The sequence below is a fragment of the Leiobunum rupestre genome, chromosome 10 (assembly GCF_980474605.1).
Source record: "Leiobunum rupestre chromosome 10, qqLeiRupe1.1.hap1, whole genome shotgun sequence".
Classification (NCBI taxonomy): Eukaryota; Metazoa; Arthropoda; class Arachnida; order Opiliones; family Sclerosomatidae; genus Leiobunum; species Leiobunum rupestre.
The window spans coordinates 43,886,351-43,911,125 of record NC_143393.1 but is presented as its reverse complement, the minus strand read 5'-3'; the positions used below and the strand labels follow the sequence as shown (position 1 = coordinate 43,911,125).

Below are 24,775 nucleotides of genomic sequence, written 5' to 3'. Positions count from 1 at the left end.
TCCCGCCCGGTACTCACGCAAATTGAAAAGTATTTATACTACACCCAATGACAAAAATAGGGTTCTTTTGGAAAAACCATTTCCCTAATTCTAAGAAACTGAGTACGCAGTGATTACACTTTGCCCCGGAGATGTAAAAAGTGGTTAGAGTAGGGTGTACATGGCTGCCAAGCGCTAATACGCTACCTATCCAAAAGAGGGCGTAGCGATAGTTTACGGTCAAACAATTTACGTTTTAACTAACGCGGAACATCCATGTGCGTTAGTTAATCCATCCAAACAATATCGTTAGGCCTAAAACGTCATCTAACTCATGAAGGTACTGGTTTTTGGGGGTATGGCATCAATTCCACGTCACTCCACATATAGCTATCGTTAAGTATAGAGTTATGCTAAAACAAGCGCATTGGACTTTTCCCTACCTGACCAATGAACCTCGGATATTTAGCAAAACCGTTCTTTTAATACTACTACTGAGACAGTTGTACAACTGCGATTTTTGTACAACTATCTTGACGAAACTCTGAGATTCTTTGTACAACGATCTTGACGAAACTCTGAGATTCTTTGTACAACGATCTTGACGAAACTCTGAGATTCTTTGTACAACGATCTTGACGAAACTCTGAGATTCTTTGTACAACGATCTTGACGAAACTCTGAGATTCTTTGTACAACGATCTTGTAGAAATACTGAGATTGTTTGTACAACTGCGATTTTTGTACAACTATCTTGACGAAACTCTGAGATTCTTTGTACAACGATCTTGACGAAACTCTGAGATTCTTTGTACAACGATCTTGTAGAAATACTGAGACAGTTGTACAACTGCGATTTTTGTACAACTATCTTGACGAAACTCTGAGATTCTTTGTACAACGATCTTGACGAAACTCTGAGATTCTTTGTACAACTATCTTGTACAAATACTGAGGTTCTTTGTACAACTATCTTGTACAAATACTGAGATTCTTTGAACTATCTTGTAGAAATATTGAGATTCTTTGTACAACTATCTTGTAGAAATACTGAGATTCTTTGTACAACTATCTTGTAGAAATACTGCGATTCTTTGTACAACTATCTTGACGAAATACTGAGATTCTTTGTACAATTATCTTGACGAAATACTGAGATTCTTTGTACAAATATCCTGTAGAAATACTGAGATTCTTTGTACAAATATCCTGTAGAAATACTGAGATTCTTTGTACAAATATCCTGTAGAAATACTGCTATCAGAAGTGTATAATATACATAAGTATTAGTCTCACTATCTTGCTAAAGTTATTGGCTTTAAACATGTACCCATGCTTAGTTCACAGGATCCTGTGGTTTTTTGAAAGAAATCAAAGTGCGGGGCGAAATTCATCATGTAGCTAGTTTTTAAAACTATTGCAGAAGGAAAATGGTTTATTAATTAGTACAAATTATTAATTTTAACATTTTACATGGTTAGTAAAAGTAATACGCGCAGTAAATTTTGGGCCGCGATGCGCGTTGTGTACATCCGCGGTTTGACAGGAAATTCGCGCCCAACGGAATACGCGTCGAACCTGCGAAGGAACACGTTTCATTTTAATGACCTATATGGATACTTTTCTCGAAAGAGACATTTTATAAACTTATGGTTATATTAAAAGTACGGGAAGAGCAACTCCGAAAATTACTCTCTCTCCATAATCGTATAGTTGTCTCCAATGACACCGCCTCTCTTGGGGCCAGCCCGGAATAATCGCTTCACTGGGGCCCGGGCCCATTCTCAAAACCGCGAATTGGCCGCTCTATGGCTAAAAAGTAGTGTTGTTAATTTTCCGGAAAAATGAAATGCAGGAAAATTTCCAGAAAATTTTCCGAATTGTGGAAAATAAAAAATAAACATAAATTACTTTTTAAGGGTTTTTGATGTTTTTAACTTTTTATCGATATAAAATGTCTAATAACAGTAAACATACTACAAAATAGTGTTACATTTTTTATCAGTTTAAACTAGTCTAGAGGTTTAGTTTTACTTTTAGATTCGAAAAAATGAGGCGAAAATGCCGCTTTATTTAAATTTGCAAACAATATATTAGACTAATCATGGAATTACAACTTTTTTTTATTTTTTTTGGAAAAATACGGAATATTTTCCGGAAAAAAGGACTCGGTCATTTTCCGCGGAACATTTTCCGACTGACAACACTACTAAGAAGCATTTTCATAAATTGAATTAAAAAAACGCCAAAAGAGAATAAGATTAATGAAAACGATCACCGCGTGATGTTATTTGTCTATCAAAAAGGCTCGCGAGGTGGTCAGCGAGAGACGCGAAAGGTCTCCCGCAGTGACCAGCGGGGTCCTTCGCACCTTCCTAAATATTCTATACGGTAAACTCTTCATCTATCATCCGGCTCCGATCCAATCCGAGCGAGTAAACACTCGACGCTATACGAGCCTTTATAAAAACAACATCGCGAAGATGCCCGTTGCCAATTGATTCTCGTTGGAAAGCGGGCCTAATTTGAAAGCATACAGGAATCATCACCCAACTTGACCTCCTCGACCGAATTCGATTTAAAGGTCGTGTTTGCCAACAGGATGATACTTTCCCGCGTTAGTGGACGATTTCAGTTTAGACCTGGTTTTAGGCAATCGAGTCGGGTATCGAGTAAACCAATTTCGAGTCGAGTAATATTGAAGTCGGGTCGAGTAATCGAATGCTTGATTAAGGAAAAACTTTGAATGAGGTGGCGGAGTGGTTAGCACTTTTGCCTCGCAGCCAGAGGAGCCGGGTTCGATCCCAGCTTGTGGCACTGGATGAAAACTCGGAACAACTCCTTCCGCGTTGAGTTTGCAAGTTCCCCCCCCCCCCCCCACTTGTTTAAGGGGTTTTCAACCGAGCTGTTCGGTTTCCCCTTCCATAAAAACTTGTCGAGGTTAACGGTATAATAGTTAGTGTAGGGAGCTGTTGGCTCGCGTGGCATGCAGGGCTTTCCACCACCCTCCTACGCGTTGTAACCCGGCCACCTGAATTAATGGCTTTAAAAAGTCGCTTGATGACTTAGGCCTGAAAGAAAAACCTCGAGTAATATTTTGAACGAGTAGGGTTATCGAGTACTTGATTAGGAGCTGGTTTCATTCGAGTAATTATTAAATTAAACTTAAAAGGAGTATAAAGTAACTTTCAATGCTGAAAAATATTCCTTTAATTTAAATGAACCACAGTTTTCACAACTTTGTAGGTACCGTTTATTGCCCCCCCCCCCCCCAAAAAAGTTGTAAAAATCCCTCTTTGAACTTTGAAGCAACGCGGATAGGAAACAAGTTGGCAAGCTAAAATATACCTCTCCTCGGAAGAGTTTTTAATTTTTTGTGAAGCGCAACTGTATCCGTGGTTCTGCGGTAGAACGCTCACCTGTCGTTCAAGAGGGCTCGGGTTCGAATCCCGGCCGATTAAAAAATTATACTACACCTAATGACCAAAAGAGGGCGCTTTTGGAAAAACTTTTTCCCTGATTCTAAGAAACTGGGTACGCAGTGATTACCCTTTGCCCCGAAAATGCGAACGCGTTCGCAGGCCTGACAGACAGACCCACAGACAGACACGGTGGTTGTATAACCCCTCCTAGGGTACAAAATCCCCTCGGAGAGGTAAAAAACAAATACTCGACGAGTTTAGTGAGCAGCTTAAAGGGAATATAACCTGCAAAGCCATCTTTATGGAAGACCCCTTAAATTTTTCAAATTTCCCTGCACAGTGGCGCCAAACATTTCTAATGCCAAAGGCAAGAGCGGCCAGAGCTGCAAGCGTTGGTGTTCCACACCAAATACCTGAGGTTATATTCCCTTTAATCGAGTAATCGGGTACCCGACTATGCAATTTTTTAGTACTCGGTAATCAACGAGTATTCTCCAATTACTCATTCGAGGTCAAGTTCGAGTACACTACCTCAAAAAAGCCGAGTACTCGATGATGTACTCATGATCATGACTCTCAACAGATTTTTCTAGTCTTTGGGTTCTAGGCTCTAATTTGAAATTTTTGTAACAAAAACGTCTCACTTAAGGAAATATTTAATACTAAAGATAATTATAATTATTTAGTTTACGTAGAAAATGTATGCTGGAAATCCTTTTATCTCAGTAATATCAGAAGCTTATAAAATATCTCTTACGAGAGAAGTGCTTTTCTAGGCCATTAAAATGAAACCAGTATTTTCGCTGCCTCGAGGTGGATTCCGCTGTACACGAATTTCCCGCGTCATGACCCCAAATTTTCCAAGTCTATTATAAAGATGATAATGGCACTATTTTATCTTCCCAAACGTGTTTTCAAAAGCGAATTACATCCCTAGTAAGAAATATATATATTTCTGGTAATATGTAACACAAGACTTTAAACTTATGATTTTCCAACGTAAATTAACATAGTGATTTTTACAAACGAGCTGGAAGCAGGGCCGGACTTAGAGATCCTGGGCCCATAGGCAGATAAGGAGTCTGGGCCCCCTTTTCAAGCGCTGCATTTACTCTTATCCCAGGAATTAGGCTGTGCCTGAATTTCCCTGATTCAGCGTAGAAGTCTGAGCTCTACGGTTATATTACTAAATAAAAGCTCTTAACAATCGTCGACCTAATATGCGATAATTATGCAACAATGTGATTTAAGGCTGCGTCCGTAAACTGGCAGGCAGAAATTTTGGTAATTTTAAAACAAAATCTTCTACTTAGGAATTTCATCAATATAAATTACGATTGATATTATAAATTTATGCCTTCGAATACAGTAATTACAGTCACTGAAGGGCCCCTTCAAAGGATGGGTCCCTAGTCCACGGCCTAGGTTGGCCTAGGTGGAAATACGGCACTGGCTGGAACGATAAATTCGTCAAGTTTGAGGTCGTTTGTCAAATAAAGATAAAACGGCCTGTTTATGCGACGCGTACAAATGGACATAGTTATAGAAATACGGCCAACTTGACTCGGATATTACCCTAAGTAATTGCTTACGTGATATACAAAATAAACTAAAAAGTATAAATATTTTATCGGATAATTTTTAGAAACGTAACGCATCGATTTAATTTAATTTAATTAAAATAAAGTAAGGTCAAAACTCAGTAATTTAAATTGTGATAAAAATCGTCCATTTTTTATTTAAATTGTCTGAAATATTATTATACAACCACCGTGTCTGTCTGTCTGTCTGTCAGTCTGTCTGTGGGTCTGTCTGTCAGGCCTGCGAACGCGTTCGCATTTTCGGGGCAAAGGGTAATCACTGCGTACCCAGTTTCTTAGAATCAGGGAAAAGGTTTTTCCAAAAGCGCCCTCTTTTTGTCATTGGGTGTAGTATAATTTTTGAATCGGCCGGGATTCGAACCCGAGCCCTCTACGACAGGTGAGCGTTCTACCGCACGGATATAGTTACGCTGCACTGAAAATTGAAAACTCTTACGAGGAGAGGTATATTTTGGCTGGCCAACTTGTTAACAACGTAATTGATCAATGCGTGGAGTTGCACCTATAATGATTTTTCCATGACCTTCGTTATCAGCCCATTAATTTTTACCCATCCCAATAAAAGCGAAAATGAAGAAGACCTACCCGTAAATAGTGTAATTTGTAAGCAAACAGTTAAGCCCTTAAAACATTCACTAATGGAAAAATAAACTGTGAAAAGTCTTCCCAAGAACTGTTCTTCGAACTGACCGTCTGCAGAAATTCCCTGCCGTCAGCCAAGAGACATTTTTAACGATTAGATCACAATTTTAAATTCCCCGTAACTATTTAATTAATCATGGACTACCTGTTTTTCTCTTTTTTTTTTATTAAATGCTTTGGCGGTCTCGGCGACTAAAGTTTTTAATGGTTTTTAATCCGGCGCGTCATAGGTAGCGCCGGAATTATACGCTGATAAAGGGATAATTTTCATAAATTTCGTTTTATTTGACACCATTGATAACGTTAGAATTGCCCTCGAATATCTGCAAACTGGCTCTCGGGGTAAAGAGAGAAAGTATGTAAAAGCAAGCTTCGTCGATGTCCGTTCTACGGATATGGAGACATCTATCTAGTAGGCCTGGAGGTTTAACGAAAAATCTTCAATTTAGAATTAAAATAAGCAATTGAATTAACATTAAATTCATTAATGTCATATTAAACTAATTTAATTAACGTTAAATTAATTAATTTAATATTAAACTAGTTAAGTTAATTAATGTAATATTAAACTAATTAAATTAACTTCAAATGAATTAATTTAATAATAAACTAATTAAATTAAGATTAAGTCCATTAAATTAATATCAAGTCCATTAAATTAATATCAAGTCCATTAAATTAATATTAAATCAATTAAATAATATTAAACCAATTAAATAATATTAAACCAATTAAATAATATTAAACCAATTAAATAATATTAAACCAATTAAATTAATATTAAACCAATTAAATAATATTAAACCAATTAAATTAATATTAAACCAATTAAATTAATATTAAACCAATTAAATTATTATTAAACCAATTAAATTAATATTAAACCAATTAAATAATATTATGCCAATTAAATAATATTAAACCAATTAAATTAATATTAAACCAATTATAGTAAAATTAATTAAATTAATATTGTTATAAATATTAGCGTTCTTTTCATCCGAAATATTCGATTTGACGAATGTAGATAAGCGCCGGACTAAATTTCTCCTTTGTAGAACTTGTTAAGGTCTCTATAATATAGCGTGGCTGCCCTTCAGTTAAAAGCAACGCCGACGCTGGTTCACGTAACACGGTAGAAAGTTTTATGGCACTCAACCGACCGGTGATAAGGAACCGAGTTTGACGGACGACGAAACTCCTTACACTTTCGCGTAGCGTGTTTGGGCTTCGTTGACGTCCCGGAGTCGCGATCGTCGGCAGATACCGATACGTACCGCGCGGCGAAGAAAATGTCCCTTTCGGCCACCGTGTTTTGAAAGAAAATGTTATCTTTGCCAGACCAAAGATAAAAATTTTCCTCTGAAATTCCGCTTTTTAACGATTTAACTGCATTTAGAGCAGTGGCTCAGGGGAGGTCCGAGAACAGTGGCCCTGTCCCGAACAGGAATGTAAGTGCCGTGTACGCATCCTTCATATTAATCGCTACCATAAATTGATTTCCAACGCTCATTTCTCCAGTAATATCGAAAATCAAGGTGCCCGACACCATTTTATTTTCATCTTAATTGTGGATTTTAAAATAGATTTGATTTAAATTCCCTCTTATTTTAATGGACTATTTCATTTTATTGACATTTTTAAGCATCCGTGCCACTTTCCCGTTTTTTTGTTAAAGGTTCGATAAAATTTAAACTAATCATAATAAAATTTAAACTAATCATAATAAAATTTAAACTAATCATAATAAAATTTAAACTAATCATAATAAAATTTAAACTAATAATAAAATTTAAACTAATCATAATAAAAAATTAAAATAATCATAATAAAATTTAAACTAATCATAATAAAATCTAAACTAATCATAATAAAATTTAAACTAATCATAATAAAATTTAAACTAATCATAATAAAATTTAAACTAAACATAATAAAATTTAAACTAATCATAATAAAATTTAAACTAATCATAATAAAATTTAAGTTACTACCTGCAATTTGATTTGGCATTGCTACAATTTTTACATGTACATTTTTTTATAAATTCATTGGCCTTTTAACGGATATTATATCATTTAAACCTCGATCTCAATATACTATTATAATTAAATTAATTAATTTAATTTAAGTATTAAATTTCAAATTTATAATCTTTAGTTGAATATTGAAAGCTGGAAATCACATATAAATGTTTGAGAAATGACTGGTAATCACCGATAAAGTTTTGAGAAATGACTGGTAATCACCGATAAAGTTTTGAGAAATCACCCAAAATCACCCGAAATTAAAATTGTGAGAAATTGCGGAAATTCATGAAAATTAAAATTATGGGAAATCCCCGGAAATCACAGAAATTAAACTAATGAGAAATCGCGGAAATTCACGGAAATTAAAATTGTGGGAAATCACTGGAATTCCGTGGAAAGCACATAAATTAAAATTTAATTAAATCCCAGAAATAAAAACTGTAGGAAATCACCCGAAATCACAGAAATAAAAATTGTAAGAAATCACAGAAATAAAAACTGTAGGAAATCACCCTAAATCACAGAAATAAAAATTGTAGGAAATCACCCAAAATCACAGAAATAAAAACTGTAGGAAATCACCCTAAATCACAGAAATAAAAATTGTAGGAAATCACCCGAAATCACAGAAATAAAATTGTGGGAAATCAACCGAAATCACAGAAATAAAAATTGTAAGAAATCACCCGAAATCACAGAAATAAAATTGTAAGGAATCACCCGAAATCACAGAAATAAAAATTGTGATAAATAACCCGAAATCACCCAAAATCACAGAAATAAAATTGTGGGAAATCACAGAAATAAAAATTGTAAGAAATCACCCGAAATCACAGAAATAAAATTGTAAGAAATCACCCGAAATCACAGAAATAAAAACTGTAGGAAATCACCCTAAATCACAGAAATAAAAATTGTAGGAAATCACCCAAAATCACAGAAATAAAAACTGTAGGAAATCACCCTAAATCACAGAAATAAAAATTGTAGGAAATCACCCAAAATTACAGAAATAAAAACTGTAGGAAATCACCCTAAATCACAGAAATAAAAATTGTAGGAAATCACCCGAAATCACAGAAATAAAATTGTGGGAAATCAACCGAAATCACAGAAATAAAAATTGTAAGAAATCACCCGAAATCACAGAAATAAAATTGTAAGGAATCGCCCGAAATCACAGAAATAAAAATTGTGATAAATAACCCGAAATCACCCAAAATCACAGAAATAAAATTGTGGGAAATCACAGAAATAAAAATTGTAAGAAATCACCCGAAATCACAGAAATAAAATTGTAAGAAATCACCCGAAATCACAGAAATAAAATTGTAAGAAATCACCCGAAATCACAGAAATAAAAATTGTGATAAATCACCCGAAATCACATAAAAATCAGAAATAAAGTGTAACATATTTTTACAAATGACACCCATCGATGGACTATTCTCAACAAATTCAATTTCACGAACCCATTTGAGCATTTTAACCGACCGAAAGCGGCAAAACAGCAATATAAAATTCAGCGCGTTATCGGTCGCAAAATATCTTCCACTAAAAGTGATCCCACCGTGGGTCGCCAAACATCAAAGTCGCCACCGCAAAAGAGTAAAGGCCATTTATAAAAGATATTTAGGCAAAAACAGCTCTTTATACTCGTACAGAGGCGGCGTGTTAGCCACCGCGGCGGTCGGACGGTCGACGCCAAAAAGGGGACAATGCATCTAAAAGGTACCGCGCCAGCTAAAAATTCTTCTCGACAAAAAAAACGGGAGTCGAAGAAAAGCCTTTGCAATAACATTAATATCATTTACAAGCTTTGAAAAGTTAAAAGCTACCGGCGACTTTTTGTCGAGCGATCCCGCCGCTAAGCTAGCACTCGCGTAGCGTTAAATTCGCGTACCTCCCCAGTAGCGTACGCTCTGTCAGGTGAGAGACGGTAATACTCGACACTATACGCAGAGTTTATATCGCGAGAGATGGACAATGATCGATTCTTCCTGGGGTAAAAGGTGACCCGCTTGACCCCTGGGAATCGGACAAAGGCCACCCGTACGACATCGCCTGGGCGGCCCAGCTGTTGACGGCGATCCGATGAGCGACAATGGCCCGTCTTCATAGGATTGTAAATGGTAGGAGGCTGTTCGCTCTTCAACGCGACCAAATGACGCGTATTGTCGCCTCGCCCCTTCGACAATGGGATGACGTCTTTTGACGCCCCGCTCGCGATGTACCGGAGGGAGTGAAGACGCGCACAAATCCGACGCTCGAATTAGATTTATCGGCTTAATTGTTATCGCGCGTAAAGAATATGCACTATGGTTTGTGCGCCTGTAGACGTGTTTCGCACGCGGTACTTCGGTGTTCAGGGTGAAGCTAATTTACGGGGTTTCCAAAAATTCTAGTGTTGTTAATTTTCCGGAAAAATAAAATGGCGAAATTTTCCACAAATCGGAAAAATAAAAAGTTGTAACATAAATTACTTTTTAAGGATTTTTAATGTGTTTAGCTTTTTATCGATATAAAATGTCTAATAACGGTAAACATACTACAAAACATTAATAGTGTTACATTGTTAATCAGTTTAAAGCTAGTCTAGAGGTTTAGTTTTACTTTCAGATTCGATAAATTGAGGCGAAAATTCCGCTTAATTGAAATTTTCAAACAATATATTAGACTAATCGTGAAATTAAAACGTTTTTTCTTTTTTTCGGAAAAATGCGGAAAATTTCCCGGAAAAAAGGCCTCGGTCATTTTACAACACTAAAAAATTCTATACAATAGGCGAAACTATAAAGTAAATTTGGTCTTAACCAACTTGTTAAAATGGGAAAACCAAATCACGTGACTACCATATCACAGCCAACTTCGATTCGGTAACTCGTGTTCATAGTTGGCCGTGCGACGTTAAAGAAAAAAATTATTACTTCCAGATACTGCAGAAAGCTAACTAACTTCCACCTTTCTATTATCAGATTTTATAAGTAATAATAATAATTAGATAATTTACATGAATAGATCAAAATTTAAACCACCATTAGCCAAAGAAAATGAATAATAATTCGTATTTCTTAGGATAGATGGCGCTGCAGATTTCCACAAAGTCACGTGACTACCATCTTTTCACGTATTACTCAAATAGATTTATTTAAAAAAATCTGGGCTACCAGCAAACCTATATTTCATAAAATATCCTATAGACCTACTTCTTAAAGGTTTCGATAAAATCTATATAATTGAAATTTTACCCTTTATTTCCAATTTTAATTTGAAATGTATCAGATAACTCTAAAATTATAACACAAAAACATTAAATAAATATATTGATTATAAAACTATAGTATAAGAATAAGATTGTATAATGTTGGTGTTTTGATCTTCTAATATTGGTATTTTGATCCTATAATATTGGTATTGTGATCCTATAATATTGGAATTTTGATCCTATAATATTGGTATTTTTTATTCGATAATAGTTCGAAATGTTTTTGAATATATTGGTTTGGAGCCCTGAAAATAAGTATCAGAATTTGTAAATCAGAACTCAAAAAATCTGGAAAACTGGAACTTTGAAATAATCCTCTAAAATCATTGTAAAATCGGTCTTAAGAATGAAATATAATATAAAATATATTCGATCGGTTCACACTAAACGGAGAGCAGCAGTGAAAGGTCTTGATTTTGAGCAGGGATGTCAGTTCGTGAAATTGATATTTCCCTTTCACGGCTTTAAAATATCCCATTTCGTTTCCAATATTACCTTGTTTTCCAAAACCCGAGAAACATTCATATTTACCTAATAAATTACGTAAGTAATCCTTAGAAAAGTAGTTTTCATTATTTTCAAAATAATTATAACTAGTACAGAAAATAAAGCGCCATCCATATTCTCAATATCGAACTATAGGCTTCGAGCTTAGGAGCTATAGCGCCATCTGTCTTAATATCCATCACCTAAATATGTGAAGAAATAGCAGACGACCTTTGAATATGTTTTTCGGTTGAACTTTCAGCTGGTGCGCAGAGATAGTTTCGAACGAGCAGACATCTTTCATATATTCAATTTAAAACTCGGTCGGTAGGAGGCGATACTTATGACCAAATTTTAAACTTTGCACGAAGCCTATATATTCATAACTCACCCGTAATATTTTTTGATTTTCAGTTTAGTTCTTTAACGAAGGCTTAAATAAAATATCAAAGTCAGATTGCATGGTTGCCAACTCAACCAAATTCGAACAAAGCCTTACTTCCTATTTCTAATTTTATAATATTTATTTTTTTCAATATTTAGTGAAGTTTTCCAGATTTTTAACAGCTTCGTTTAACAATCATTCCCAACTCAAATTTCCCTAGATTTTCGGTCTGATCTTCCTTTTCCCTTTATAAAATTTCCGAGGTCCAAATTTCCATAAATGTGGGAAATTTCCCTCGATCTGGCATCACTGATCTCGAGGTAAACATAAAGGATTTCGGGGAAATTCTACTGCCGTGCAAAGCACAAAAGCATTAAAGACCAAATTTTCGATTTACAGATTTTGGTTTTATTTCTCCTTATTTTATACGTTAAATTCAATTTTGAACTAATTTTTGAATTTAAAATTTTTGTTCTTAGAGAAATGACTTGTTGCAAAACGCATAATTTTAGGTTTTTGCATTATTTTCAAACCAAAAACGCATTAATGTGTTTGTTTTCTTTAAAAGTCAAATCGAAACGCATTTTTTCCGCGTTTTAAGACATGGTTTTAATGATATTTCTGAAATGTCATTTGGCCTGTAAATTGTTTAGTACCAGAATATAATTTGAGTTGAAAAATCCAAATCTACTATATAAACTTGAAAGAAGTAAGTTGGGGTATCTTAAAGGCCTAGGTTTTCTTCTGCCTGTCCCCCTTTAAATTAGGCCAACATGTTCAGCGGTTGGCCTACCACCAGGGTATTTGTGCTCCACTAAGTTAATTTAAAGGGGGACAGGCAGAAAAAAACCTAGGCCTTTAAGGCAAAGAAAGTTTGAATTTCGCGGGTTTTCTCCATATTTTGGTTTTTGGTCGTTAATGCTTTTGTGCTTTGCACGGCAGTCTAGTCTTCTATAGCCCTTCCATTTCATCCCCCCGAAATCATACACTCGTAAAAGCGAAAACATTCCAGTGGAAAACAAAGGCCCAGGTGCGCGCGGAGGGGTTCAGAGAGATTCCGAAAATATTTGCATAAATCGGCTTGCACGTAAGAGACAGAGCCACCCCGTCGCCACCCTCGGAAGCCTTTCTTTTATATTTGTTCAAAAAATCTTCATTCTTTTCTCAGTTTAATATAAAGAATAAGAACAAGTTAGATGGAGTTGGTCATTACAACACACTCACACAGAGAGACGAACAATCACGTTTCTCGTCCAAGTTAATTGCTTCGCTGGTAGAGTTCAACTTCAGCCATCTCGCGCGTCGGGGTTCCCAACTTAAAGGTTTACTCAGAATACGCTGCTACCAGATTCAAGGCTGTAGATAAATTTAAACCATACATGTACTCTCTGAAAGGATATGTTCTTAAGGGGGAAGAATACAGTATAAGCCTCTTTTTGGTTCAAGCTGAACGTTTCTGTTTTAACAATTACATAATTGAATTATATTTTTCTTATTAGGATGAACCTTCCTCTAGTGCTTAATATAATTTTGATAATTCTAATATTAATAGTTAACGAGATATGAGGTCCTAACTAAAGGGTAGTTTGGGCGCTTGCCCAACTTGTTTAGCTCCGTGGGTCCGAATTAAAACGTAATAACTTAATTACTTTTAAATTTAAATTTGTCAAAATTATTTTAAGCACTAAACAAGAGGCTTTTCTACACTTAAATATTAATTTTATAAGTTAAAATTCAAAATTAAAAGAGTTCAGCTTGAAATAGCGCGAAAGTAGACAATGGCCACAGTAGTCTTCCCCCTTAAATGGGCCTTCAATTTCGTTTACGTAGGGTGGTGGAGTGGTTAGCACTTTCGCCTCGCCGGGTTCGAAAAACTCTGATCAACTCCTTTCGCGTTGAGTTTGCAAGTTATTATCTCTACTGGTTAAAGGGTTTTTCCCTCGAACTCTTTGGTTTCAGCTTCCATAAAAACTTGTAGAGATTAACGGATAGCTCGCCTGGCATGAAGGGCTTGCCACCACCCTCCTACGCGTTGTAACCTGGCCACCTGATTGTTTTAGGCAATTATACGACCATATTAAATAATTTGTCACTATATTCACGAAATAAGCGTCTTGGTCTCAAGCAAAATTTGCATGACACACAGCGCCAAGTTCACTTTGCGGCGTAGATGTGAGTTTCATAATCAGAACGATAATTTTATTTGGTTTGGTACAAAGGACTGTCCCATGGCAAAACCTTTTAACCAACACGATCGTAATTTTGAGATATTTGACTTTTTCAAAACCTAAGTTATAAGATTTTAACGTGGTTTTTAATGCGAAAATTTTAAAATCCAAAACCATTTTTTAAGTCATAAATAGTTAAATATTTATGACTTTTACCTGAAACTTTTACAGTACTTTTGTACATGCCTTAGTAATACTGATGCGTAAAAATCTAATTTTTCAAAAATTTGTTGGTTAAAAGGTTTTGACATGGGGCAGCCGACTGGTAACAAGCCGGCCCAGCCGAAATGTAAATTTCACATCGTATGTGTCAAGCTACTTCAACAGGCATGTCCAAAACACTATACACAAAGGGAACCAAGTGTCGTGTAAAAACACGTACAGCGTCCTTATTGGTATTATGTTACTTATGATTTTACGTAAACACAGCTTCATTTAGTGTCATACTAAGGGATATGGTTACTTATGATTGTACGTTACTCAGCTTAATATAGTGTCATATTAATGGATATGGTTACTTATGATTGTACGTTACACAGCTTAATATAGTGTCATATTAATGGATATGGTTACTTATGATTGTACGTTACTCAGCTTAATATAGTGTCATATTAATGGATATGGTTACTTATGATTGTACGTTACACAGCTTAATATAGTGTCATATTAATGGATATGGTTACTTATGATTGTACGTTACACAGCTTAATATAGTGTCATACTAATGAATATGGTTACTTATGATTGTACGTAAACACCGCTTCATTTAGTGTCATACTAATGGATATTGTTACTTTTGATTGTACGTTACACAGCTTCATTTAGTGTCATACTAATGGATATGGTTACTTATGATTGTACGTGACAAAGCTTCATTTAGTGTCATACTAATGGATATGGTTACTTATGATTGTACGTGACAAAGCTTCATTTAGTGTCATACTAATGGATATTGTTATTTATGATTGTACATAAAAACACGGTTAACAGCTTTAGTGGCGTACTTATGGATATTTTGACTTATGATTGTCCTTGCACGTTAAGTGTCATTACTTAAACAGACAGAGACTACATTAAATCTAATCTTACTTAAATGACAGAGAAGCAGAAGCTACAATGAAATGATTTCTGACTAGAAGTATCAGATTGACAATAATAATAAGCCGTAAGTGACCGAGTGTCAGGCTATGATCGAGTCGCAGAATTAATTAATTAATTTCCAAAAACATTGTACGGCCCAAAAATCGGTTCAATATTATCGGCAGGGACTATAGCTTTCGTACGTATTGCAACGCTGTCTTCTATAGCGATTTCTCACAAGCGCATTGAAAATTGAGAAACCAACGTAGATCAGAAAAGAACCAGCGTTGGTGTCTAAGGCTCTAGCCGACACCATACCGTGTGACTCTCACAAAAAAGAAAAGACCCAGCGTTGGTGTCTAAGGCTCTAGCCGACACCATACCGTGTGACTCTCACAAAAAAAGAAAAGACCCAGCATTGGTGTCTAAGGCTCTAGCCGACACTATACCGTGTGACTCTCACAAAAAAAAAGAAAAGACCCAGCAGAGACCAGACGGAGTTTCAAACGAAGGAACATAATATCTCTTTGGTCGCGAGTGTAAGCTTTCTGACTCTTACGCGGGGAGACCCGGGATCGAAACCCGATGATTCCAGTTTAACAAATATATTAACTCGGAGTTAGCGCCATCAAAGGAGAGCGTATTTCTCAAAATATCAATGTTTCACGAAAGAAGCATAGACGAAAAGTTTAAACCCGGGCCCCCTAAGACTGTACGGGCCCCGGTAATTTGTACCGGCTTTCCACCTCTCTTGTTGGGCCTGAGCGCCATCTCTAATGTTGTCGCGGCACAAGACAATTACTACAACTACTACTACAACATTTCGATCAGACTAATAGTCCCACTCGATACATATATATATATATATATCGATGTGGAACTAAAAACCTAACAAAATAACTGAAATTATTTTATCAATATTCTCCAAACATAATAATAATAACCATGCTGAAATCAGCTAGGCTAATACTCAAGACACCACAATGCTGCTTACTACGAATCAATATTAAAATTAATACTTTTTATTTATCCACGGGAAATTGACACCCTTAAAACTTTTCAATAAAATCGATACATAAGTATTAAAACACAGGGTTTCTGGCGTTTTCTGCTTAAAGGGAGTGTCAGTTATTAAGGTTCGATTTTGAAAGGGTAGAAATCTTTTTGTAAATTTAAAACCAGCCTTAAGGAAAAAGTTATTTCTATAAAGTGAATGTCAAACATAATTGTTATTAGTAGGGATTGTTTATCTAGCCAATTTAATCTGGTAAATCACCACCAGAAAATATTTTGTCTAGTGATGGACTTTTAATAAAAATAATCAGCTAAGGCGCCACCTTAAGACTAGCGACTTTTAAGGCCATTAATTAATTCAGGTGGTCGGGTTACAACGTGTTATGAGGGTGGTGGCAAGACCTTCATGCCACGCGAGCCAACAGCTCCCTACACTCACTATTACCATGAATATATCTAGCTATGAATATCCAACCCTACGATATAGCCCTTCTATCATGTCGATTTGATTTGGGTGGCAACTTTCGAGACCAGTGAAGCGTTTTCAGCCAATCAGGAGACTGAAGGAAATGACGGCATGCTCCTCACTCGGTCGGAGAAGATGTGATTGATCACGTGACTAGATAAGACCAACCCAAATTTTAATTTTTTAATTTTTTGAAAATGTCAATCTGTGATGTTGCCATGCTATTTTACGTAGAGAAAGTTTAAACTTAAATAGTGAAAAACATTTTTTGGTTGCCATAGCAAATAGAAAATGGCCATTGAAACTTTTCCCTTTAGGAGCTTTCAAGGTACATGAAGGTTTAGTTAACCCCGAGTTTGAAAAACATCGGGGATAAACACCTCGGGATGTCTCCTTGTCAGCGCCACAAGCGGGGATCGAACCCGACTTCCCTTGCGGCGAAATGAAACTGCTAACCACACCACCACGCTCAAACCTAGGAGCAACAAACACAAGGAGAACGCTAAGGCAGTGTTGTGTACAAATTTCATTGGACGAACCTTTACGCTGCACGTTTTACGGAAAGTGGGAAGATAATTTCCGAATTTTCCCCTTCCGACGGCAGTAGGCGCTAAAGCGTCTAACCAATGAAAATTGTACGCGAGAAAATCCACGACTTTTGACGGGTTGCGTTCTCCTTGTGTGGGGTGCTGGGTTTGTTGCTCCTAGCTCAAACAAAGAAAGTGGGTTTATTGAAGCACCTTCTGAGCTATTTCGTGTTCGCAGGTCAGTGCAGCAATGACGACTCCGACTGCGAATCCGAGCCAGGAATCCCCCTCAAGAGAAAACAGCGCCGCTCCAGGACGACCTTCACCTCGGAACAACTGGAAGAACTGGAACGCGCCTTCGAACGGACGCAATATCCGGACGTCTACACTCGAGAAGAACTGGCGCAGAGAACGAAATTAACCGAAGCCAGAGTCCAGGTTGGTCTACTATACATAGTGAATCTTAATAGGCGATAGCGTAAATAGGCCTTTCTATAAAGCTTCCTTGTTTTTATGTTGCTCCTGCGTCACGGGTGACGTATCGATGACGTTTTATTCGACGAGGCACCTAGTTTTTAAGTATTAACTAAACTGAACTTCTACGTATTTCATGAGGAATGAGCTACATTTAAACCAGTTCCGCGAGAATAGCTTATTTTATAGAAAGGCCTGTTACAAGGTATACTGGGTAAAATTTATTTCGGGAAACATTTCAGCGCCATCAAACGGTAGAAGCCTTTAAAAAGGCACGTGGTTATAACATTGCTTTAAGGTTTACCGTTAAACAGCGACTTCCAACTTCGTTAAATCAATCATTAAAAGTTTAACTTTTAAAGAAAGTCATACTTAAAATTTGGTGGTAAGTTTTTAAATATTTATACTATTTTATATTTGTTCAACTTAATTTAACAACGACTCTGACATTAATATTATCAGGAAACTATAGAGGTATACACTTGGAATTTCTAAGGTTCCATTGGGACGGTGATACGAAAGCGCGTCGAGAAAAAGGCGGGGCTTAACTACGTCACACGACATTTAAATTTATTGGCTGGAGGTTTGACGCAAAAAGAATGCGTCGTCAGGGTAACAAATGGGTGATCTTCCCGCGCAAAATAGGCTTATAAAACAATGGATTTAAAAACCTCAATTTGTTATCGTACTTAATATTTGAAGTAATTATAATGTTCTTCGCGAAAGAAGTGTAGTGATACCTAATTAATATGGTTATAAAAGAGATAATCAGGTAAGCTAATAATGTAATAACCATGACTAGGCTTAATGACGAGTTTTCGTCATAGATATAGGAAACGTATATAAAGGTCTAGATAAAATATTTCAAAGGGAGTGAATACGGAGGTGACAGCTAGCAGAAACGCGTAATTTCTGCAGGCTATCCTTATAAGGCGCTATCTATCGGTAAGAAAGCTCGTGCTATCGTCGCGAGAGCCATTGTCTCCTGCTTAGAAATTATACTAAAAGTCACCAACAGATGGTGTCTAAAGACTTCCGCCTGCGGAAAGGTCAAGCACTTAGTACTAAAATGCTAAGAGAGCTCGCGCTCTTGGTCACGTGCCTTCCTCGGTGTCTGCTAGGTGTCAATTCCGTATTTTATGTTAGGCTTAGACGCCCGAAATTTATCTAGACCTTTATATACATTTCTTATATCTATGGTTTTCGTCACATTAGGGTAGCGAGGCGCGAGAGTTTTTATTATTGCGATAGTGATGTTAAGTCTCTGACTAGGAAATTGTAAAAAAATGAAAGTTTTAGACTAGAACAAGTTTTTAAAATAGGCTTAGTGACGCAGCCCCAATGTTTTGAGTACGGCCAACCCCGATAGCGGGAGCGTGTTATAGAAGTTGGCAGTGCTATGACGAATTTCCGGGAACATTTTAACAAGTTAGCTACGACTAGAGCTCGGCGAACCGGATAAATTAACCGCTAAAATTTCGATTAACCATAAAAATTACGATTAACTGTTTATTCATGGATATTATCTAGACTAAAAAGCAATTTAACATGTAAAAATAACAGATTTTTTCGGATAATTGTGTGTTTTGGATAAAAATAAATGAAGTGATTAATTCTTTACCAAACGCCGAGCTCTAGCTACGACCAAAACAATTTATGCTATCGCCTATTAAAAGTTTCAAACTACGGTGAATTTTATAAATAATATCATATTTAACTTAAGGTCTGGTTCAGCAACCGTCGAGCTCGATGGAGAAAGCAAATGGGCAGTCAGCAAATGGCCACCGCCTTCGCCTCGACCGCTTCGCTGCAGCCGCATCCTTACTCAACCTCTCCGACGACCACCACCTCCAGCGCGGGATACAACGCGTCCATGGACGTACAACACGCTGGTAACCGTTCTTAAGACTTGATAATCTAGTTCCTATAGATCCATTTACAATTTTTAAGGGGCGTAGACAACTTTAAAGGGGTAAAATTCATCCGAGGTAACGTGGTGATGGCGTTATTTGTTAGTAGATGGCGCTCTGATAGCAACATGACGTCATAATTTTGATTTTCAACGATTGGTTGAAAGTTTTCAGTTTTTAGTGGAGAACGGTTTTGTCGAGATTTAAAATACAAAATTATCTTCCCTGATTGGATAGTTTAAAATTGCATTATTGTGCCATCTATGGCGGAGAGTGTTAACTACTGTTAAAATTAATTGTTAATTTAAATTACAAAAATTATGTATTTTTAATAAGAATTTAAAGTATTATAATTTAGTAATTTATAAATAACTTTTTAAAAAAGTTTATTTTTCATAAACTTTATAGTGTCGCCATCTACCTCAAACATTATTAAATAGGAAGGTACCTCGGGTGGATTTCGCCCCTTTTTGCATATTTCCCTGTAGGTAATATGTGAATGCGTCTATCTCCTAACACTCCGTAACGCGTTTTACAGCCGATCCTGGTAATTGGTTGCACGGCGGTCTCGCAACGTCCACGAACGCCTCCAGTTCTGTCTTTCAAAGTCCGAGCATGACTTCTTCGGCGCTGAGACAGAGCGCTTACAACCCACAGAGTACTTGTTCCTCATTCTCCAGCAAGACGTGTTTGGGTGGTCTGCCACTCTCTCAGCAAGTAAAGTCGCTTTTTTTATTTCGTCTTTTCAATTTGCAGCAAAGTGCTAATTGGAGTCTGTCAAAATAGGCGCTGAGCATCTTGGGTGGCGGCTCGGCCGGAAGCGGAAACGGCGTCCTACCTCCGACGGAGTTCCACCCGCACATCCCGCCCATCAACTCCGGGGTGGTTGACGGCGCGTGGTCAACCCCGAGACAGCCGGACAGTTGCCCGGTGGGTGGTACCAATCTAAGTCATCACCAGTTCCAAAATCCACCAACCGATCCTTTTAAATACAGCCATCAGTCCTCCGTCGGGTCAGTTCATTAAAAAGGAGATACCACCGCAGCAGGGAAGGTTCAGCTCCGGCAATACCAGCTCTCCGGGCGCGACAGTCTAGATCGTTATAGAAATTTACAATTTATACATCTGTGCGAGTAGTGGTTTTAGGCAATCGAGTCGGGTATCGAGTACCAATTCTTTTTTCATCGAGTATTCGAGTCGAGTAATATTGAAATCGAGTCGAGTAATCGAGTACTTTATTAAGAGGAAACTTTCTCTTATTCGAGTCGAATAACTAAAAAAAACCTCGAGTAATATTGAAATCGAGTCGAGTAATCGAGTACTTGATTAAGGGGAAACTTTCTCTTATTCGAGTCGAGTAACTAAAAAAACATCGAGTAATATTGAAATCGAGTCGAGTAATCGAGTACTTGATTAAGGGGAAACTTTCTCTTATTCGAGTCGAATAACTAAAAAAAAACCCTCGAGTAATATTGAAATCGAGTCGAGTAATCGAGTACTTGATTAAGAGGAAACTTTCTCTTATTCGAGTCGAGTAACTAAAAAAAAACCTCGAGTAATATTGAAATCGAGTCGAGTAATCGAGTACTTGATTAAGGGGAAACTTTCTCTTATTCGAGTCGAGTAACTAAAAAAAAAACCTCGAGTAATATTGAAATCGAGTCGAGTAATCGAGTACTTGATTAAGAGGAAACTTTCTCTTATTCGAGTCAAATAACTAAAAAAAACCTCGAGTAATATTGAAATCGAGTCGAGTAATCGAGTACTTTATTAAGAGGAAACTTTCTCTTATTCGAGTCGAATAACTAAAAAAAAACCTCGAGTAATATTGAAATCGAGTCGAGTAATCAAGTACTTGATTAAGGGGAAACTTTCTCTTATTCGAGTCGAGTAACTAAAAAAAAACCTCGAGTAATATTTTTAACGAGTCGGGTTATCAAGTACTTGATTAGGAGCTGGTTTTATTCAAGTAATTATGAAATTATATTTAAAAGGAGTATAAAGTAACTTTCAATGTGGGAAAATATTCCTTTAATTTAAATGAACCACAGTTTCCACAACTTTGTAGGTACCGTTTATCGCCCCCCCCCCCCCAAAAGGTTGTAAAAACCCCTCTTTGAACTTTGAAGCAACGAGGATAGAAAAAACGAATTTAGAGGGCAGCTTATTCGAGTAATCGGGTACCCGAATGTGCAATTTTTTAGTACTCGGTATTCGACGAGTATTCTTCAATTACTTATTCGAGGTCGAGTTCGAGTACTCAACCTCCAAAAAGGCCGAGTACTCGATGATGTTCGAGTACTCGCACAACCCTAACAATTTCCCACCTTGCAATATTTTATACTACGTTCTAGATTGTCGCGCCACCAGTGAATAACGACGGAAGCTTGACCTTCCCTGTTAGGCTTAAAATTAAGTAAAATAACATTTTTGAATGGTTTTTGTTTCTGTGTAGTAGCGTGTTGGGTGCTAGCGATGGATTCCTAGCCCCGCCCTTCAACAGCCTGACGTCACCCCACAATTCCGTTCCCATGGAGATGAAGAACGCCTTTCCTTATACGGGACATCAATTCCCGACTCGTAAGTTTATCATTAATTATTACTAAAATTATTAATAAAAAATTGACGTTAATAATAATGAATTAATAATCAATTATTGTTAATAATAATGAATTAATAATCAATTATTGTTAATAATAATGAATTAATAATCAATTATTGTTAATAATAATGAATTAATAATCAATTATTGTTAATAATAATGAATTAATAATCAATTATTGTTATTAATAATGAATTAATAATCAATTAGTGTTAATAATAATGAATTAATAATCAATTATTGTTAATAATAATGAATTAATAATCAATTATTGTGAATAATAATGAATTAATAATCAATTATTGTGAATAATAACCAATTATTATTAATAATAACCAATTATTAATAATAATAATCAATTATTATTAATAATAATCAATTATTATTAATAATAATCAATTATTATTAATAATAATCAATTATTATTAATAATAATCAATTATTATTAATAATAATCAATTATTATTAAAAATAATCAATTATTATTATTAATAATAATCAATTATTATTAATAATAATCAATTATTATTAATAATAATCAATTATTATTAATAATAATCAATTATTATTAATAATAATCAATTATTATTAATAATAATCAATTATTATTATTAATAATGAATTAATAACCAATTATTATTAATAATGAATTATTATTGAATTAATAATGAATTAATAACCAATTATTATTAATAATAATGAATTATTATTAATAATAATGAATTATTATTGAATTAATAATGAATTATTATTGAATTAATAATGAATTATTATTGAATTAATAATGAATTATTATTTAATTAATAGGGACTTAATAACTTATTATTATACAGCTAATCACGGCCAAGTCTACAACAATTTCGACATGTCTTGCAACGTGTTGGCCAATTTGCGTCAAAAGTCCAGGGAGCATTCGGCAGCTCTAGGACTTATTTAGGTGTTTTTACACTCACCATAAATGAACAATATTTACGCGGAGATGGCGCCAGATGGTTGCGGAAAGAACTGCGCATGTTCTAACTAAGAAATATTATTTTACTACGAATGTTTGTACATTTTAATAATTTTGCATTTTGTTAGATTTTAATTATAAACGGGTATCACCACATTCAAAATTGTAAATAAACGTAATGTTACACTGTAATTTTTAATGTTTTATCATCCAGGGGGCGACACGCGCTATCAACCGAGTAATATCAGGGTTATTAAAATTGTAGGAGGTTGAATTACGACGTTATTTTAGTAATAGAATAGATTAATGAAGAATATAAATGAATAATATTTCTTCATTTTTATAACTTTGAAAATATTTATTTACAGTAAATATTTTAAATTGAAACGAAGGGTATTTTTACTGAATTTTATTAAAAGTGAATAAATAGTGACTTAGATAGCGCTCCTGTGTTATAAATGTAAAAAGAGGGGGAATTTGGAGAAACCAAGTCTGACTTACGCGTTGCATCCAAATGCTTCTGTAACCCAACCTCATAGAGTTAAATAACCCTGATAATATTATTCCCAAACAACAATTCACGACGTCATTGCAACTTCGAATTTCCGATAGAATGTACTAAAACCATTGACATGCTAAAACATTACTAATCCCAAAAAAAACTCTGGTAAAATCCGTCAACGCCTACAAAGATCTTATCCTATTTTATTTTGAAATAAATAAGGGTAATCAGGGCCGCACCGAGTCATTTCGGGCCCCGGGGAGAAATTATGTCAGGGATGATATTATGCATGGTCTTTATGGACCCGTTCAATCAAAGGGCCCCCATCGCGATAAAAAAAACCAAAATGCATCTGATACAACCAAACTTGGGATAATTGGATAGGCCGCAAACAATATTAGTCCAGGGCCTAAAAATTGAACAGGGGGAGGGCAGGAAGAAGAAGAAAATAAGCATGGCCGAAGCCTTCATAAAACGTTTTATGTTTATCATTACAAACAGGAATTCATACCTCTACTTGGAATGGTTATCGCGGCAGATTTTCGTCTCGATGTGGCTGAGGGTGTTTTTTACGTCACTATGTTCACTTAACAAACAACAACGTGAGAGGGGAGCGCGCGCAGAGGGGATCTCGTAGGCGGGGCCAAAGCCGTCAGAGTGATCTTACCACACGCGATACGATAGGATACGCATTCCACAGCGGCGTAGGAACCAGGGGGGGGGCAGGGGGGCATTGCCCCGGCAACCCATGCAATGCCCCCCCCCCCCCCTGGAAATTGCTTTTATTCATACCATAGTCAATCGGGCGGGGACGTCGTACCTTGGTCAAAATCCAAAAATATACATAATATCATTTAGTATTTTAGTAGCCTACTAAGTCTACTTACTTTTCGTAAAACTATTTCAAAACATAACTTAGACAATGTGGGAGTTTTAAGTCTTTTTTCTAAAGTAGTATTAGCTTAGTTTCGTGATATACTTTTTCATATGTGTCGGGTACCCGGTTTTACTACTAATATCAACACTATCATGTAAAAAAAACGGTTTTGCTATTTGTGCGATAATGTTTCCCGCTTCAATGAGGCGGCAAAATTATCGCACAAATAACCTCACCTTCGCGTAGCAATACAGGTTGCCAACCCCTTTAAATCGGCCAGTTTTAATTAATTGGAGTCGTGAATAGGGTTTAGCGTCGGTACACCAGCGCCAC

The 24,775-nt window shown here is 36.0% G+C and overlaps 1 protein-coding gene across 1 annotated transcript in view; it reads left to right on the top strand.

Annotated features, from left to right (window-relative positions):
• Positions 1-23,246, top strand: part of LOC149925998 (protein gooseberry-like) — a 28,550-nt gene extending 5,304 nt beyond the window's left edge. Inside the window, exons 4-9 of the mRNA XM_090160067.1 lie at positions 17,364-17,563; positions 19,323-19,491; positions 20,048-20,226; positions 20,296-20,522; positions 21,965-22,089; positions 22,945-23,246. Coding sequence (XP_090016193.1) covers positions 17,364-17,563; positions 19,323-19,491; positions 20,048-20,226; positions 20,296-20,522; positions 21,965-22,089; positions 22,945-23,048 — 1,004 coding nt within the window. The 3' untranslated portion in view covers positions 23,049-23,246. The remainder of the gene's footprint in view (positions 1-17,363; positions 17,564-19,322; positions 19,492-20,047; positions 20,227-20,295; positions 20,523-21,964; positions 22,090-22,944) is intronic.
• Positions 23,247-24,775: the final 1,529 nt, after the last annotated feature.